We start from the raw sequence: 19164 nt of genomic DNA on the forward strand, positions 1-19164 counted from the left end.
GAAAAAAGTATTCGGGCTGCTCAAACTGACACAATGGAATCATATTATGTTAACAGAGAAGGCTCACCACACTAAAAATGCAGAAAATAAAATACATAATCAAACCGAGGTTGTTTGAAGTTATTCAAACAGGCTATCCAGATTTATGTGTCACTTTTGCATCTTCAAAATCAATAAAGACCTGTTTGAGTGACCACGTGAAGCTCCAGTGTTACATCAGTTTACACAGAATTTTCTTCTTACGCAGACAATTTCTCGCTTAATGTTTTGCACCATTCCACTGCTGGCGTCTTTTTTTCAGCTTTTGTTCAAACTGTCATTATGTCATCAGGAAGCATTTAATGACCTTCAGCATATCGCAGTGAAAAAGTCACAGCAAGGTAACTTTAACATAACTGTGATCAGCTACTTTTAGTTCAAGCTTGTGTGGTTGGAAAGTAGCAATCAGTTCGGAAAAATGACCTGCATTAGCATGAAACTATTCGTTTTGTTACAATGGTGGCTGGTCGTACTAAAAATGGCTAAAGTTTCATATAATCAGGTCAGTGTATGTACAAGTAACCTAAAATGAACCAAACTAGCTTCAGCTCTGGCAGTGAGCACCAAAGCCCCTCCAACCTGATGCTTAAACCTTTTGTTTGCTACGGCAACCAATTGAAAGAAAGCTGGCTTGAAGTGAAGGAGGCCTTAAAGGAAGTGGAGCTAAAGCAGCATGGTTCAGGATGAACTGAGGTGCTGCACCAATTCTGAGTCGGACAAATAAAGATTGTTACATTTCAGTTCTTCTTGGTGGACATTAAGGTATTTCCAGGCTATAGAAGATATATAATTTCTCCACAAGCGCTAACTTGCAATACCCACAGTGACCACTTGGAAAACTTTTCTAGCACATGCGAGTGAGATTAACCTGCTCTACATCTACAGTAAAGGAATAAAAAAGGAAATATCTAACAAAAATTCTTGTTCTGTTAGTCCAGTTAGCTGATCAGATGCTTCTGACTGTTTTCCGCTTTAAATTGAAACTCAGAGAGCATTCTCCAAACTGTGGAACAGCATTCCCCTCCCAGTCAAATCTGCTCCATCCAGCCTGGACTGGACTTAAAACTCATTTTTACTCACTGGCATTTGAATCAGACTTGCTCATTGTGTCTTCACTCACTTTTTCAGCTTCATGTATTTAGCACCTACTAAAATGTAAATGGTAAATGGCCTGTATTTGTATAGCGGGGATGACTGGTTGTGTAAAGCGCTTTGGGGTCCCTAAGGTCCCTAAGGTCCCTAAGGACCCCAAAGCGCTTTACACAACCAGTCATCCACCCATTCACACACACATTCACACACTGGTGATGGCAAGCTACATTGTAGCCACAGCCACCCTGGGGCGCACTGACAGAGGCAAGTATGTATTTTAGTCATTTCTTATCCAAAGGAAAGGATTTCCACGTGCTTAAATTGCTTTATTTTAGCATTATGCAATTCTGTTGTTCCAACTTAATGTACTTGAGTTGAACCAACTTAATTCATTAATTGTGAATCAACTTATATACTGCAGTTGAGTCCAATTTAATTAAATTGAGTTGATCCAACCTTTCCAAATTAGAGTAGTCCTGCAAAAATACTTAATGCTAAGAGAAAGACATTTATAAATGTCAAAATACCTTTCCGTGATTATTTTAAAGTTCATTTAAAGAGTTCTTTCTTGGAGTGTTCAACAAAGTCTAGAGTCTGGTTAACATAAAACCTGTGTAGACATTGCTTTTTAAAATAACAAAATGTACATAGCTGTCACTCCAGCCACTTGTCCTTATCAGGCTCACAGGTGGGCGAAGGGGGCTGGAGTCTATCCCAGGTGTTATAGGGCAAGGTATAAGCGGGACAAGTCTAACACAGCTCGGACAATTTAGAAAAATCAATTAACCTAACCCCACTAAGCACATGTTTGTTATGTGGGAGGAAGGCAGAGTACCCAGAGTGAACCCACAGGGAGAACATGCAATCTCCACACAGTTGGTGGATTTGAACTCAGGATCTTGCTGTGAGGCAACAATGGTAACCGCCGTAATGTCATTCAGAAACCAAGGCTTGATGCAGAATTTTCTTTACATTTTTGTACTTCACGGGTTAAACCACAACAAAGAACAATAGCATACATGTGGTGTGTGTATGGTTTTCTGCCACATCCAACCCCAGTGATTTTCCTGATACAACTACTACGAGTTGACAAGTATTAAAACTACATTAAGAGTATGAATATAGTTTATAGTGTACAGTACTTACTTGTATACAGCAAGTAAGTGAGCACATGTGGCACAGGTAATACTTTATGAGAAAACTTGACACAACATATATTTTTTCTAATACAAAAAAACTGCATTATGCATACAAAACTAGTGAGAATAAAATAAATAATAGAGCAACAACTTGCAAGACTAGGCTGCATGTAATGGCATGTTATATAAAATCTTAAAATACAATTAACAAATTCTTCATCTGGTAATTGAAAAAATTTAAGATGCATTTTTCTTGGATGTTCAAAATGAAAGAGGAAAAGGAAATAATCTACAGTGCCACTGCTGAAGTGTGTCTTTATTGAGTTTAAGAAAAACAGATGTGTGTACACCCAAAGCTTTAGTACCATGTGACCTCAGTTGTGGCTTGGGTTACAGAAGCCCCATAAGGTTGTTAAAGATTGATGAATACATTGTTTGACTGGCCACTGCCTGGCAAGACAGCACGATGTAGGCTAATATCTGGTGTCTCAGTCCTCCGAGAGCCAATATTTATAGTAAGCAATTTTCCTTTCCATTAACGAGAGCAGCGTTGGAGTGCTGAGGGTGCTGAGGAAACGGGGTCGGGAAGTGTATGAGGTCATCACATACTGACTGGGTTTAAGAGTTGAAAATAACATGCTAAAAAAGCTTCTCATGTCAGAACTATGGAAGCTAATTTCCACCAGTAACAAAACAATAATAATAATAATAATTTTTCCATTAAAAACTATAATTTTTTTTTTTTTAACTGTGCATGTTACACAGTAGAAAAGTACACCGATTTAAACTGATACAAAACTGGAATACGTTCAGGTATTGAACAAACTTTCAATTTTGTTGTGAGCAAAGCACAATCCATATGTTGCGACTGTTTCGCTTAATTTTTATGCACCGACTCCTCCAAAGACACCCAGGCACAGTACAATATAAGTATGACATCAAAGGAAAAGAATAGTAAAATTAGGACTTTATTTCAGTTTTTCAATTTAAATGAAGCATAAAAGGTCGTAAGTATTCATACACTCTTTAAAGTTCGTGATTAATTTGATCTTTTTTCACTTACTGGCAGAAATGAGTTTCCATAGAAGAACTTTTAATCTCAAATCTTGAGATTAAACTTTATTCATCTTCTTTGAATAAATAAAGTGTTTTTTCAGTGTGCCCTCTCTGAAGGTTACAGGTTGAGTTGGTCACCCTGTTTTCCACTAGTATCAGATTGATCATCTTTCCATTAGCCTCGTCCATGAAGTCCAATGTTCCAAAGCATCAACGGCTGATTAAAAGCCGGGACGCCTCCCCAACCTCTATATCTCTGACCCTCTTACCACCGCTCAGCAGAAAAATTTAGCTGAGTCACCTTTGCTGTCACAAACGTAAATTCACCGTGCAGACCTTCAAGACAGCCAACCCCCTCTCTCGAAGTCTTCCCACTCTCCAGAGGACTGGAAGTAAGAGACACAGACCCTAGATTGTTCGTTTTATGCTAAGCTTGGAATAATTTCTCCCTCCCAGACGGGCACAATCTAGTTGACCAATAGCTCCAATTAGCATATGTGTTCCCATGTAGAGTGTCTATCCTTGGAGGGTCTTTCAAGGTTAATCTTTGCTAAGGAGATAGAAGTTACAGAGCTGTGCTTTTTCTTTTTTCCCCTCTAATTTTCACACAGCTTCCTCTGCCATATTATCTGTCGCTGTACATCTGTTCCTGCTTTTTTTGTCTTCCTTTTAAATTTTGCTGTTACACTTCAGCAAAAAAAGTGTTTGTATAGTGGGAATCGCTGTCTACGTCTTCAGCATTTATTGCATTCTACCCATTGGTTTACACCTTGTATGATGTACAGCACGGCTGTTCATCAGCATTTCCTCATAGGGACTGCTCCTTTCCACTCTACACTAAACTCTAGCTACCTTTGTAGGTGTCAAAACCTCCATGGATTAAAGATTTAGAAAAGACAGTCTTGATTGCCTGTGAAGCTGTAGTTTTAAAAATATTTCTTTTACAACCAAGTTTTATTTATTTTATTTGCAGAGGGGGTTTGTTGTTGTTGTTTTTGGAATACCCAGAGTGACCACTTGGAAAACTTTCTAGCATATGTGAGTGAAATTAATCTGCTCTACATCTACAGTAAAGGAATAGAAAAGGTAATCTTCTCTAACAAAAACTCTTTGTCTGTTAGTCCGGTTAGCTGATCAGATGCTTCTGACTGTTTTCCGCTTTAAATTGAAACTCAGAGAGCATTCTCCAAACTGTGGAACAGCATTCCCCTCCCAGTCAAATCTGCTCCATCCAGCCTGGACTGGACTTAAAACTCATTTTTACTCACTGGCATTTGAATCAGACTTGCTCATTGTGTCTTCACTCACTTTTTCAGCTTCATGTATTTAGCACCTACTAAAATGTATTTAAGTAATTTCGTATCCATTCCCTTTTGTGCTTTTTGCTTTTTGTTTGTTTGTTTGTTTTTTAAAAAAAATCCATTTTGTCTTTTGAACAGGGTTTTGGTCAGTGCCGGTTGTTAACAATGTGTTAAAAATGTGCTTTATAAATACATTAAGTTGAGTTTGAGTCGAGTAATCTAGCCTTAACTGCGAGTGAAATATACGTAGAAACATTTCATTTGTTTGAAGTTCAACATTAGTTAACTTAGCTAGCTGAGCAGCCTTGTGTGTGTCAAGCTCTACTGGCCATGATGTGATCGAGTCAAGTGCGCACAGGCAGAAGTCACAGTTGGGACACCAGCAGTTGACGTGTTAGCTTAGGAGTTAATAGTTAACATTTTATAACCAGTCAACTTGGGCATTGTTAGTGAAGTCAACATGGTCTCTGCCATTTCTAGAATAACTTTAACTGTGTTTTTGCAAGGCTGTCAGATGATGCTGGCTGGAGGGGCCCTTGTGACTTTGTGTGTGTGTGTGTGTGTGTGTGTGTGTGTGTGTGTGTGTGTGTGTGTGTGTGTGTGTGTGTGTGTGTGTGTGTGTGTGTGTGTGTGTGCAGAGTAATTGCAAGTTTGCAAGTTTTGCCTGCCTGGCCCTGATTATTTTTGTTGATTTATTCCTTGGGATGACTCACATTTAGCTTCGGGTCTTTGGTCTTGATGTATTCTTCTTGCATGGATGGCCATTACCATGTAGTTAGTGGGAAAGCTTTACCTGGGGGACGTTCTGACAGAAAGTCTTCTCATGTTCACTGTCACAATAGTTCCAAGTCCAGATGACACGGTCAATACTCGACCAGTTGCTGGCAAGTTTATTACTAGACTTTCTGTTGTGTCTTAAGCGAGAGCAAGTAAATGGAAAAAGATAACAATAAGCACTAAAAGATTAATTGCTATCTCTTAAAAGGAAGCAAAAAAACGACAGTAACGTGCTGTGTATCCTTACAGGTGCAAGTTTATCTCTACATGGGTCTGAGCTCCAGCACCAGAGCCTCCGCCGACACAGAGTCCAGCTGCAGCCCTCGGCCTCTGGCTACCGGGCAGCAGACAGACCTCTCGCCTTCCCCTCCTGTGGGGAAGAAGACATCATGGAGGAATCTTTGGCCACAGCCCCAGATTCCAGCACTCAAGATGATGTCCCTCCACTGGGTGAGCACCACCAGCAGCAACTACATTTATGTCGACTTCACTCAGCTTATTTTCTCCCAGCAAGTTTAGCTGACAGCATTGTGGTCTTTCTAATGAATACCTTTACATCAGCTAATAAAAGGCCATCACTGTTCAGAGAAACTTTTTCAGACTTGCGTGCAGGTTGTTGGCATTTTCAATTACCGTATTTAGAGTCTTTCCCCTATACCTGATATAAAAATAGTAAAATACGATAGTCCTCTCTGCTGAAGCCAACATACTTGCTTTTTGTGACAACACAGATTAATTAAAGGAGTTAGATACAGTACAGAGCATCGTGAAAGAATCAAAAGCCATTTGAATTGGAATTTAATTTAAAGTCCCTTTCCTCTCATACAAGCTCTTGAATAATCAGCTCCTGTTGTGTCTGAAGATGCCATTGTGGTTTCTATAGTTCTTAAAAGTAGAATTTGAAGCAGAGCTGATTCTATCCCGGAGAAAATCTTCTAACACTACGATCGTGTTGATGTTTTTGAGCTTTTTAGCTCATTGTTTTGGATTTTTATAGCTAAAAATAATAAGGGATGAAAAGGTTTTCTTTAGCTGTCTTATGATTGCTCAGTTATTGAATAAGAACAGAAGAAGAGTCAGCATTTTTACTGGATTAAAAGTTAGTCAGCTTGGATTCTATTCTCTTTTCCATTTACTCTCCAGTTGTGAAGGATGTTAACGTGCTTCTTGAACAAGAAAGGTCAGGTGGCATCAGCAGCCCGTCCAGAGACGACGACTCCACTCTGCAGAACCAGGGCACCCACAGCAGCATCCTTGATGACAACACAAAGTCCAGTGCAGGTCTCCCAGAGGTCAGCGGTGAAAATAAACAAATCACCAACAGCCAAATGTTTGCTTATTCATCCATCCATCGTCAATAATAGACAATAACTGAGTCAAAACAGCAGAGATAACGGTTCCTCTAAATGGCCAGTTGCTATTCTTTGCTGACTCTCTTTATCTGCGTGTCCTCAGGGGAGGAGTAAGTCCAGTGGCCTTTGCTTCAGTGATGGAAAGAGCCGCATCGATTACATCCTGGTCTACAGGAAATCCAGTTCACAGTCAGAGAAAAGGGAAGTATTTGAACGGAACATCCGTGCAGAGGGCCTGCACATGGAAAAGGAGGTAAAATAGCTGGCTTGCACAGTGTTTGTTAACCATTCACTAATCCTTTCTAGTATTTTGCGCTTTGCAGGTAAAACAGTTTCTAAGACCTTTTCCTTTTCTTTTTTTGACAGCAATAATAAAAGCAATGTGACCTAAATTATTCTGAAGCATCTCCTTGTGGTTTGCAGAATCCAAACAATAGACCCAGTCAATGAATGAGGCAAACTTTGGATTATTAATCATTTATGATATACCGTATTTTTAATTTTGTTTTGGAGGTCAGCAATGTAGCACTCAATTCGTTCTTCGGCCATATATTTATTGCTCAAGAGCAATTCTTATAATCACAGGACATTAGCAAAGCAAACGTAGTCCAGTTCTTTAAAAAGCGATGACTCCAAAGTAAACGAGAAGCTCGATAGTTTCCGGTGCTGACAGAGAACCAGCTTCTTCAGCCAACCTGCAACTGCATTTATTGTGAGCCTCGCTCAACAGCAATACCATTTTGTGTGAGGAAGTTATTTAATGCACAGCCCTATTATGCATGTAATCTAAATGGCCGAAGTGCTGAATTTTAAAATGCTCAAAGCCTTTGTGCCAGGTCTGACAGCTGGGGGCTGTCGAGACATTCAGCACTCGTAGAGCAAAATCAAATGTGCCGATCGCAATTTTCTCTGCCGCTGCTTCTCACTGAGCAAAAGTGTCACTTGATAGAATGGAGAAGGTGGATGTTGTGATGCTGTGTTAACACCTCAGCTCTGTTTGCTGATGCTGTACCGCCAAGGTCGTCATTATCTAGAGTGCGCAGCGGAAGGCGACGGTTGTTGTCTCCTTCAACCTTCAGCCCACTTGTGTGTATTTCTTGCATGGAGTCATTTAGTTATTTTTAGGTCTCTGCAGTTAGCTTCTGATTCATGTACCCTTAGACAGACTCCTACACAGTCAGGAAGTACAAACAGGTGAGGAAAAGAGCAGATGCTCAACAGCCTGCAGTGAGATATTTTGTAGCTCTTCCCTTTAAAAAATAAATTCTGCTTTATATATATATACATATTATAAAACGGTATAGTATATTTATGTGTGTTTGACTTCATTACAGGCCTCGTTAACAAACAGTGATGTGATCTTCCTGAAACTTCATGCACCGTGGGATGTTCTCTGTCGCTATGCAGAGCTCATGAACATTCGCATGCCTTTCAGGTTAGACAAAACTTCTAATGATGCTAATGTGAAAATAATTAAAGCTGCCCTGTCGAATTTTCTTGTACACAAACAGAAGTTATTTACACGTTGTGTAATGTAACCCCAACAGATCACTGAGCCTGATTCTTCCAGGGGTTTCTTCCTGTAAAAATTGAGTTTTTCCTTCCCAGTTTCACCAAGTGCTCCCTCATTTAGGGTCTTTACTCTACAATATAAAGCACCCTGAGGTGACTGTGCACTCTATAAATATAATATTTAATAATTACTATTCAAACATACATGAAAATACAGTATAAAAAGCAAAAAAGCTCTTCGTTTTATGTTGGCTGCCCTGTTCCATTTCTGTCTAGATGATGCCCCACTGTTTTAACACGGTAATATAAAATCACCAATAAAAACAACACTTAACACTTAATGAGATCCATTAGCTGAAAGTTGTAGCTTTTTTCTATAAAAACATCTTAAAACCCAGTGCACACAGTAATTTTAAGCTCTGTGGCATTTATTGCACTGTTGAATAGATGGAAGCCCAAATTGGTTGTAAGGTTGTATTTATTTATTTAATGAATTAATTATCAAGTGATAGCATCCTGAATGAATTTCTTCTTCTCTTCTCATCAACATTCCGTTTTCCAGGAGGAAAATCTTCTACATGCACCGACGGCACAAGTTTATGAGCAGGTGAGTGTCCATGGCAACGTGTAAGTGGACTAAGCAAACCCCCACTGCTGCAGCTTCAACAGAAGCTTCTCTTGCAGGATGGAGAAGCGCATCAACAAATTCCGCGGCTGGCTTCCCCGCAAGCCCATGAAGTTCGACAATGACAGGCTGCCCGACCTGGAGGAGAACGAGAGCTTTACCGCCCCCTTCAGTCGATCGAGGATCCATCAGTGAGTTGTTGAGGAATGCTCCACCCCGAGAGACTTTTAGAACTTAATCTTACACCGTCAGCTGGTGCATTTCCATTCCCTCTTTTGTACTTTAGCCTCTTATATGCAAATTGGTGCACAGTGTAAAACACACTTTTGCACCTACATATGTGCACGCATATACAAACAACCTATCAGTCAGAGCAGACAGACTTGTTCTAACCAGTTTGTTTCACTCCAGTTTCATCATCCACAACAAAGATACATTTTTCAATAACGCCACCAGAAGTCGCATCGTTCACCACATCCTCCAGCGGGTCAAATATGAGGAGGGGAAAACTAAGATGGGTAAGATTCTGTAGAATTAATGAAAATTACCAAAAAATAAATTTAAAAAAATACATATCAATGCACAAAATGCACCAGAATATTATTGTATATAAGCACCGTATATTTGACTAAGAAATCCATTTGGTTTCCATTCTTTGTTACACTTTAAGCTTATGTGTAAGTTTTCAGACTTTAAATATGGTTTTATCACATTTTAATATTACTATTTCCTGTTTATCAATGCCTCTATATAAAAAAAAAAAACAACAAACAGTCCTATCTGATGCATATTAATCCAAGGCCCATAAAAAATGGCAGCTCATGCTGTCTCTAAAACTCCGGATGAATTCTCGAAATCCTTTTATGACAGGCTTACAGGCATTTCTCCTGATTTTATCCCAGTGGTTAGTTGTGGCATTACATCAACAACAATGAAAAAATCCTCTTTAGCTCAAACGGTGTTTCTGCAGGGACCAGAATTTCAGCCGATATCTGTAAAACACCCCCAGCTCCAAAATTTTGACTCAATTTTTATGAGGTTTTTCATGAATGTGTTTGCATGAAACCCCGTCTTCTCATGCAAGGCTTGATCTGATTATGCATTCACACGGTAAATTCTAAATGTGAACACTGAAACGGTATGGCTCCACCTGACTTCACTCCTTTAATGATTCTCTTTCTTTCTTTTATTTATTTATAAAAAATTTTGCAGGGCTTAATCGTCTTTTGAGCAATAATTCATACGAGGCAGCTTTCCCCCTTCATGAGGTAATTTGGCTGCTAGAAACCTTTCACTCATTCATTTCCACCACCTGTTTTGAAGTAATCATCGTTTGCTCTCACTTGCGCTACATGAGGCCAGTGGTGATTCTTTGCTGTGATATTATACCACACACAGAGATCATGTCTACGTGTACATAAACATATATATGCATGCTTTAACAGGGGAGCTACCACAGCAAAAACTCCATCAGAACGCACGGAGCAGAAAACCATCGGCACCTCCTGTACGAGTGCTGGGCTTGGTGGGGGGTTTGGTACAAGTACCAGCCGCTGGATCTAGTCAGGTAACTACATGCACACAATTAGATCTGAAACTATATTGAAATGAAAACATCATCATCATCAGGTAGCGATAGCTGAAATATCTTTACATAGAATTTAGTTAAGACATCATGATGTGTTGTGTAGCTTTTACCACATACAGGTGTAGTTTCGAGGCCATTCTGAGGGAACAAACTTGTTTTTTCTCATACCTCTTGCGCTCGGCTGTTGTTCCAGGAGGTATTTTGGAGAGAAGATCGGACTGTACTTCGCCTGGCTCGGCTGGTACACGGGGATGCTGTTTCCTGCAGCTCTAGTTGGCCTGCTGGTATTTCTGTACGGGCTTTTCACTCTGGAGCACTGCCAGGTCAGGTAAAGACACCTCCTCTCTGTAGTGATAAACATGTGTGTCCTGCTATTCTTTATTCTGAGCGTCTACAGAAGAAGACGCATTATTTTCTTCAAACTGCTGCATCTTTCCACGAATCCTCGTGTGCAGAGCAGACTAAACGTTAAATTATTTTTACATACATTTGGATACATTTAGCTCTATGTTGAAAATGTTTGTGTTGAAAATGTTTCTATTTCAGTCAAAGACTGTTGCATATAATTTAATGTTTGCTTGATGCATGAAGATTAAAACTAACAAGTTTTAAAAAGAGACTTTTTCATTTCGTTAAATTTTATGTGATGGATTATGCAGAAAAAATAGAATTGGGCTGAAAGGTCTGTTGCTTTATTACGTATTCAGGTTGTGTAGCATGTAAATAAGTAATAAGTAACTAATTACTTTTGAAAATAAGTCATCAGTAAAGTAACAGGATTTCTTTCTTGGAGAAGTAATCAGTAATTAATAACTAATTGCTTTTTTCAAGTAGCTTGACCAACACTGCTCCTAAGGTATTTGCTGTCTCTCTCAGTCAGTACTAAAATGAATTTTGAGCCTCTTTGTTTAAACTATATATGTTTATGTTTACAAAAACTTCAATCATATCCTGGCTGTTTGATTTAAAATCCACTGCAGTGATAATACGGAGGCAAAACTACAAAAAATGTGTGTTTGTCCAACAGATTATGGAGCTAACTGTAATTTGCAATTTGAGATGAGGCAACAGAGTGTGAAATTGTCCCCTGTAAGTGATTATACTGGATGCTGCTTAACTGAAACAGAAAATCAAACGTGCGCAGGCTTCTCTGGCTGAAAAATCCCACACAGAAGCAAATGTTCTCTGTAATGACTTTTCTTAAGAACATAACTTCATTTACCTGAACAGAGATCACACACACTTACGTTTTGCACTTGTATTTTTTAAGAGAACTCAGACTTGCGTTAGTCTGGGTTTTTCTGTGACTTTGTCTCTTGCTGGATGTTATAATTCTTGTCCTACTTGAATGCTTTGGTCGTTTGTTTGTCATCCTCCAGCAAAGAAATCTGCCAGGCCAACGACATCATCATGTGCCCCATCTGTGACCAGTACTGCCCCTACCTGAGACTGTCAGACAGCTGCATCTACGCCAAGGTACACGAAAAGGGGGACGAAATGTTCCCAGCAGCTGATACTTGTGATAGTAGCCGATCTCAGTGTTAGTTAAATCAATATGTGTTAAGATGCTGTCTATCACTAAATGAGTCCAGTAGGACTGAAATATTTGTACATTTGAGGTATCATCAAAAAGAGATTAATGAGGGTATGCTTTGGGGTAGCCCTGTTTTGATTCACAAGCTACCAGTTTATGAATGAATGTGCAGTGTCCTCAGTTTCTCACCCTTCAATCATCTCATCCTACTTGGAAACACTGTGATGAAAATGACATTTTTATCATCCAAAAGTATTCATAGGAACATACTAACTGCACATAAACCGGCACTAAAATCTTTGACATTTATGCATCTCATTGAATCAGGTGTGTAGATTTTTCCTAAATTTCCTTTTTGACATAAAAATGTGTGATCTTGTCTTCGTTTTAAGGTCACCCATCTATTCGACAATGGGGCGACTGTTTTCTTTGCTGTGTTCATGGCTGTGTGGGGTAAGTTGACATTGAACTTTGGAAAAATGCAGCAGGGAAACACATAACTACGATGTTCGTACAGTGCTGTGCTGCTGCACTGTCTGATAACCTCTTCTGATGTTTTCTAAAAGATAGAGATTACTGTGCAAAAGTCTTGAGCCATCCTTCATTTATTTGTATTTTGCAGGGAACATGAAAATTAGGCTTCTTGAACTATATTCAGGTTGGCTGTCTTTTGTTCCATTCAGCCTCAGGATTAAATAAACGTGCACTTGTTTGTTCCCACTCCTGTTTGATATGTAAAGCAGATCAAAATAGGTGGATAGATTTCTGCTTTAATTTTTTTTTTTCCTAAATGACTCTCTGTATATTGTTTACATGATAAAAATTAACTGAAAAACAACAACAGAAACAAAAAAACCCAGATAATTCCCCTAAAAATCATCACGTACAAGGAATGGACTGAAAATGAATGAAGCAGCAGCCAATAGCTGAAGACACTAAAACATTTCAACACAGAGCTATTTCAGCTATTCTATATATTATCAAAGATTTTCACATTACACAGTAACATCAGTTGTTTGTATTTCTTTTTCAATTAGTATTAATACTCTAAAAACAAAACATTTCCAAATTTTATATATTTAAAAGATTAAACATACATTTACAGTTTCATTAACACTGTTTAAAAGCCTGGTTGAACTGTTAGACACGTGACTACTGAACAAGGTCCCAGTATATGTGCGGTGCACTTAAGGAACCTGTGGGCTGTTCATAACTTTCCTCCACTGCTGACACGGCAGGTGATGAAGAACCAGCAGCATCATAAAGGTGATCCCTGGACTCTTTATAAATGCCTTAGTGACAGAAAAATGGAGCACAAAAAATGCACAAAATAAAGAAAAATTACTCAAAAGTCACATTTCTAACAGCTTAAACTCAAAATGATACATATCAAAAAAATGTTGATGTTTAAAAATAACTACCATCTTTAACTGGTGTTCCTGCAAATTGATCTTCACATATATAATCAGAAACGTTGTTGAACTGTGTTTAATTTGAGTACCTATGTAAAGGAAGAACAAAAAATAGAGTAGCAACAGATGCTCACCAAGGATTTTTTTAACAGCGGTCGGCTGTTTGAGAGCCTCTCGTATTCTGTTGTCATATCTAAAACATCTCAGCATGAAGAACAGAGCTAAACACAGCTGGAGGATGAAGATCAACACACACAGCACGATGACAATGTTGTTTACTGTTGAGGGTAAAAAGGAGGGAAGAGGTACAAAAAGGCTTTAACAAATCAGACTGACAGAACAGGAATAAAACTTGGACCTTTGTTTCTTTATAATTATTATGGGTTAGGGTAATTATGAAGGTAATTATGAATTACCATTGATTACTTTCATAAATACAATGTACAGACAAATGAGGCGTAGCTTCATTCAACGTGAACTAATTATTGGATAAATTAAAAGATAATGCCTACATTTAGTGTTCAAAGAGGCACAAAGTCATTATTGATACTTTCATAGTTTTCTAGGGCGGGCCTAAGAGTACAAATGCACTGTTGAATAAAACAGTGCAAACAAAATCTAATTTTTCTATTTGTTTTCTGAAGTTGTAGTAGTTGTACAGAATCAGGACCCTTTTGCATTGGAAATACTATAGTACCAGCTGATTGTTGTGCTGTGGACTCCAAGTGGATGACCTCTGGTTGAGAAAAGACCAGAGACTGGTTCTGGTTCTGGAGGAGCCCCATCAGGCAGATCTTATTGCTCCAGGAGATTTGCTGTGAAGGCAAAACGACATTTGGATTTTGATCAGCTGGGCTTGGAATTTTATTCCAGCTTGTCATTGAAAATAAGTTAAATTAAAAGCTCCGGTGGACGAGTTACTTGGGTTTGTGAGCTGTGTATAACTAAATAAAGGAAAGCTCAGTATCCGTTCATATAGAAGTTAAATTTGCCAGAAGAAAACAAATACTCTACAGCTTGTAAAAGCTCAGACCGGCGTTACAGCAAGCTACCACGTCCTTTCAACTAATCGCTGGCTTTTTAACTTTTCAAAATGCAATTTAAAACTTGCTTGGGAAGGCACGATGTGATCAAAAATGATTCCTTTGATTTTCTTTAATACAGATTTTTCCCATTTTTATAGATGTCATTTGCATACTTTGGTACCAACTGAAGCATGGCTCGTGGCATTGTCTATTGTCTACTCTGCATGATGAAACAAAAAAAAAAAGGTTAAGAAACAACCTGAGCACATGGAGTTCTTATGCAAAGACATCCTAGTAAACTACAACTTCAGTGAAAAAACGTATTGTCTATCGATCAACCATTTCCTGATTTTTATAGTGCTGATGATGTCGTGTCTGACGTCATTGGGCTAGTCTGTTTTTATGTAGGAATGTCTTTTTTGCTTTTATTAGGAATTCAGATGTTATTTACTAAGATCATTTACCCTCATAGAGAGCCACTGAGGCACGTAAAAGAGCTCATCATGGTTCAGTCAATGTTTAATAATCTGATAATGAATTGTTGTAGGTCTAGCAGTTAGTTACTAGTTAGTTAGGTTTGAAGAAAACACAATTTGAGCGTTGCTTCAGATGAGCACAATTTGGTTTAGTGGTGTGCAATACTGCAAAATTTGGTATTGATCCATTACCACGTAATTACAGGACCATTATCACAGATGTTTAGTGTTTTCAGAGGGAGAAACGTTTTGTCACTCATCCAAGTGACTGCTTCAGTCTCAGCTGACTGCAGGTTTCCCCAATCTTATAAACAGTACATTTGCATTTCAATGACTGAAACCAGCCCACTGAAGGAACAATGGGCTGTGAGGTCATTTCCTTGATCATTAATATGCAAATTGTCATGACCATTGATCAACAAAATGAGTACCATTCACAGAGAATTGGGAAATGGCTGCAGTCACAGCATTGTAAGATGGTGACAGATGTACCCTTAGGCCCCCTCCTTCTTGACTCCCCATATCAGACCAGTCCTATATCCCTGTCCAGGATTAAAAGAGTGTCCACCGGCCTGTAGGTGTGAGTAGATAGTAGAGTCCCGGCCTGACGAGGTAGCTCTTCTGTGTTGTGCCATCCGCTTAGTCAGAGGTTCTTTGGTTTCCCCGATGTATAAATCCTGGCAATCCTCCTGGCACTTAACAGCATACACTATGTTACTCTGTTTGTGTCGGGGGACCCGATCCTTGGGGTGGACCAATTTTTGGCACAGCGCAATTTGGGGTTTAAAAGCTTCAGAGACGCTGTGTTTTCGAGAAAATTCGTCTCAACTGTTCCGATGCTCCTGAGACATCAAACGTTTCTCCCACTGAAAACGCAACGTCCAGATAAACTGAATCAACTTTTTGGGATAACAGCAGCTTATTTGTTATAAGTTTTGAAGTATCTATCCTCAATATGCTTCTTCTGAATACACCTAGATGTCTTTAAATTTTAATTCCACTATTAGTGTGCTTTGTTGTGTTACTTAATAAAACCAAACACAGCTTTCACAGTTTTTACACAAATTTTAAAACTGGGACTTTCACAGACCTACAATGTAACGACTTGACTTCAGAGTCAACACAAAAGTATCCTTGTATTCAGACATTTTCATTCATGATTGAGCAAATTAATGAACCTAGAGGAGAAAATCAAACTAAAGCATTGATCCTGTCTCGCTAGTATCGAGCCGATAACAATACCAACATTGGTATCAATACTATGGATATTTAAACTGAGCAGCCCACACCTGGTGGGGCTGTGCTGTCTAGAAAATATGCCTGTCAATCAAATGCTCCTCTCTGGGAAAACAAAATGCCTGATGACATATGCATGTGGCATGTTTTTATCTGTTTAAGATTCTGACTGTGATCCTAGGTGCACCTTCTAATGCTGCTGAACTAAGAAGTAATAATGTGATAGTCCAACACAGCGGTTAAAAATGAGGTTTAAAGTCTTACTTTAACATGTTAAAGTGTTGCTGAAGATTATATTGTACAGTACAGGCAGCGACAGTCTTGACAGCAAGGTGCTAAACATCACTGCTGATTATCTTTTGGCTGCTTTAATTTGCATATTTAATCTGTGCCTCTATAAACAACTTACTAAAACTAAAACTGTTAGTAATATGGTGTTGTACAGGGCACTGGGATCTTGATAGGGAGCTACAACATTTTTACTCTACAATGAAATCTGCAATCCTAGTCCCTTATCTTATCAACTAACAAAGTTAACCAGCTCTTACGTAATTAACAAATAAGCGCCCAACTGAACTCTAAATAGTACAAAGTTAAACTCCACATAATAGTTTTTTTTATTTCTGTATAATAATTGATAATTCCTGAATACACATAGTTGCATTTATTAGACATTGAACTACACATATAGAAACACCTGCCAAGTTTAACAACCAGTGTAGAATACTAAAGCTGTTTTCACAGCTGCGCTGGCATCTCAGAGCACTGTTTGAAGTCTGCAAATACAGCAAAAACATTACCAGTTTTCTATTTTTATTTAAAGAAAATTCTAAAAGAAAGCGCATTAATGTACTGACCTTACATCCACTGCTTCTCGCCGCTTGTCCGAATTAATTTTTGGGTTTGACTGCAGCACAGAATCCACTGAAATACCCTCATTAAGGTTCCTCAGAAGTTCTCTCCCCTGCTGTTTGCTCATACAGCTGAGTGTTCGCTCTGAAAATACCTTTCTCTTATGCAGCTTCAGACGGCATGTGGACATGACAGAGAAAATAAACGAAAAGCTTGTGTTTGAAACACTGAGGATGAAGGCCTCTGATCTGAGCAGCGTCTGCAATAAGTAAGCTATCCGGAGGACTTTGTTCGGCAGGATCTAACTTCCATGGCTCAGCACTGTTTCTGAGTTGTCATGCATTGTAAACACTGGATCAGAAAGCACTTTGACACGTGACATTTTCAACACAGTTGGATAACACGGGCATCATATCAACCTCTCACTATTTACCACTCTGCAGTTAGGATTGACTTAATAGTGCACAATATAAAGATCCAGAAGACCAGTAGGCATTTCCCTACACAGTGCAAGATCAACTCGGAAGCAATAGTAAAGATTAACTCATTAACCAGTGTTGGCAGTTTGTGTCAGTAATTTAAACTTCATTGTGATCTGTGGTGTAGAAAATAATGGCCAAAACACTATCTTCTCTTACCCAGAGAGTGATGCAAGTTATTTTTATTTAGTGATGTTTTAAAATTTAAACAAATAAAAGCTGAAATGTTTCATCTTTTGTGCCTATTTTATATAAAGAGTTGGTCAAATTACATATATACACTGGTCCCTCGCTATAACGCGGTTCACCTTTCGCGGCCTTGCTGTTTTGCGGATTTTTTGTGCAATATTCCATGTTTTTTTTGTTTGCTAGTTTAGTTTTTTTGTTTTTTTTTTTACATCCTGATTGGCTGTAGACCATTGTCAATCAATCTCATGCCGTGTCTCCTGTACAGTACAGAATGTGTTCAGCTTGTCAAATTTATATAAATCTTTCACTAGCAGTGTGACTCTGAAGTGCTGCTCTGTATGTTTGTAAGTTTTCTCCCCAACAAACACAACAATGTCGATGAAACGTTTTGCACCGTCAAAAGCAACCGCGGTGCCTTTGGTTTCATTCTACAGGGTGGGCCATTTATATGGATACACCGTAATAAAAGGGGAATGGTTGGTGATATTAAAGTCCTGTTTGTGGCACATTAGTATATGTGAGGGGGCAAAGTCCTCAAGATGGGTGGTGACCATGGTGACCTTTTGTTTTTTCAATAGGAAGAGGGCCATGTGACACATCAAACTTATTGGTAATGTCACAAGAAAAACAATGGTGCGCTTGGTTTCAACGTAACTTTATTCTTTCATGAGTTATTTACAAGTTTCTCTTTGTTCACAGCCATTGACATGTTGAAGAGGTTAACACGTGAGGAGCGGATTGAAATTGTGTTGATATCTGGTGAACGCAGTAACCGGGTCATTGCAGCAGATTTCAATGCAAGACACCCTGCGAGACCACCCATCTCCCATGCTACAGTTAGCAAACTGCTTGCTAAGTTTCGTGAAACTGGTTCAGTGTTGGATTTGCCAAAATGTGGACGCAAGAAAACTGTCACTAATGAAGAAACATCAGTGGCTGTCCTAGCTTCATTCAGCAAGAGCAGCCCACAGCGTAGCACTCGCCGCATGTCACTGGAGAGTGGCATTAGTCAAACATCCCTTCGGTGGATATTAGCTACTCACAAATGGCACCCTTACAGACTCCAGCTACTGCAGCATCTCAGCGAGGACGACCCAGATCGGCGCACAGAATTTGCAGAATGGGCAAAACAAAAATTGGAACAGGACCCTCTGTTCACGCAGAAGACTTTGTTCAGTGATGAGGCAAACTTTTATGTGAATGGTAAAGTTAACAAACAAAACCACCGCTATTAGTCTGACACTAACCCACATTGGATGGATCTCTCCAAGACTGTTGGAACAACAAAAGTGATGGTTTGGTGTGGTATATGGGGTACAACAATAGTGGGTCCATTCTTCATCAATGGAAACCTCAAAGCCACTGGATATGTGAAATCGCTACATGATGATGTGTTTCCCTCTTTATGCACTGAAGCTGGCACGTTCCCTGAGTTTTTCCAGCAAGATGGTGCACCACCACATTATGGGTGCCAGGTCCG

The 19164-nt window shown here is 39.1% G+C and overlaps 1 protein-coding gene and 1 long non-coding RNA gene across 3 annotated transcripts in view; one reads left to right on the plus strand and one right to left on the minus strand.

The window, feature by feature from the left end:
• The window catches only part of LOC146369940 (anoctamin-4-like), a 50311-nt gene that overhangs the window by 15997 nt on the left and 15150 nt on the right, over window positions 1–19164 (plus strand). For both annotated transcript variants that reach the window (XM_084910019.1, XM_084910020.1), the window contains 12 exons: window positions 5654–5854; window positions 6548–6696; window positions 6860–7009; window positions 8091–8191; window positions 8831–8875; window positions 8953–9084; window positions 9305–9411; window positions 10106–10161; window positions 10339–10460; window positions 10675–10809; window positions 11861–11957; window positions 12408–12468. In XM_084910019.1, the coding sequence (XP_084766145.1) occupies window positions 5654–5854; window positions 6548–6696; window positions 6860–7009; window positions 8091–8191; window positions 8831–8875; window positions 8953–9084; window positions 9305–9411; window positions 10106–10161; window positions 10339–10460; window positions 10675–10809; window positions 11861–11957; window positions 12408–12468 (1356 nt within the window). The remainder of the gene's footprint in view (window positions 1–5653; window positions 5855–6547; window positions 6697–6859; window positions 7010–8090; window positions 8192–8830; window positions 8876–8952; window positions 9085–9304; window positions 9412–10105; window positions 10162–10338; window positions 10461–10674; window positions 10810–11860; window positions 11958–12407; window positions 12469–19164) is intronic.
• On the minus strand, window positions 12603–17341 carry LOC146369941 (uncharacterized). Its single transcript, XR_014797333.1, has 4 exons — window positions 17022–17341; window positions 14125–14242; window positions 13562–13705; window positions 12603–13307 (listed from the first exon to the last, which is right to left on the minus strand). It is a non-coding gene; the product is annotated as an uncharacterized LOC146369941 (long non-coding RNA).

This window comes from Perissodus microlepis, chromosome 17, assembly GCF_051167445.1.
Source record: "Perissodus microlepis isolate ML-2025 ecotype Zambia chromosome 17, ASM5116744v1, whole genome shotgun sequence".
Classification (NCBI taxonomy): Eukaryota; Metazoa; Chordata; class Actinopteri; order Cichliformes; family Cichlidae; genus Perissodus; species Perissodus microlepis.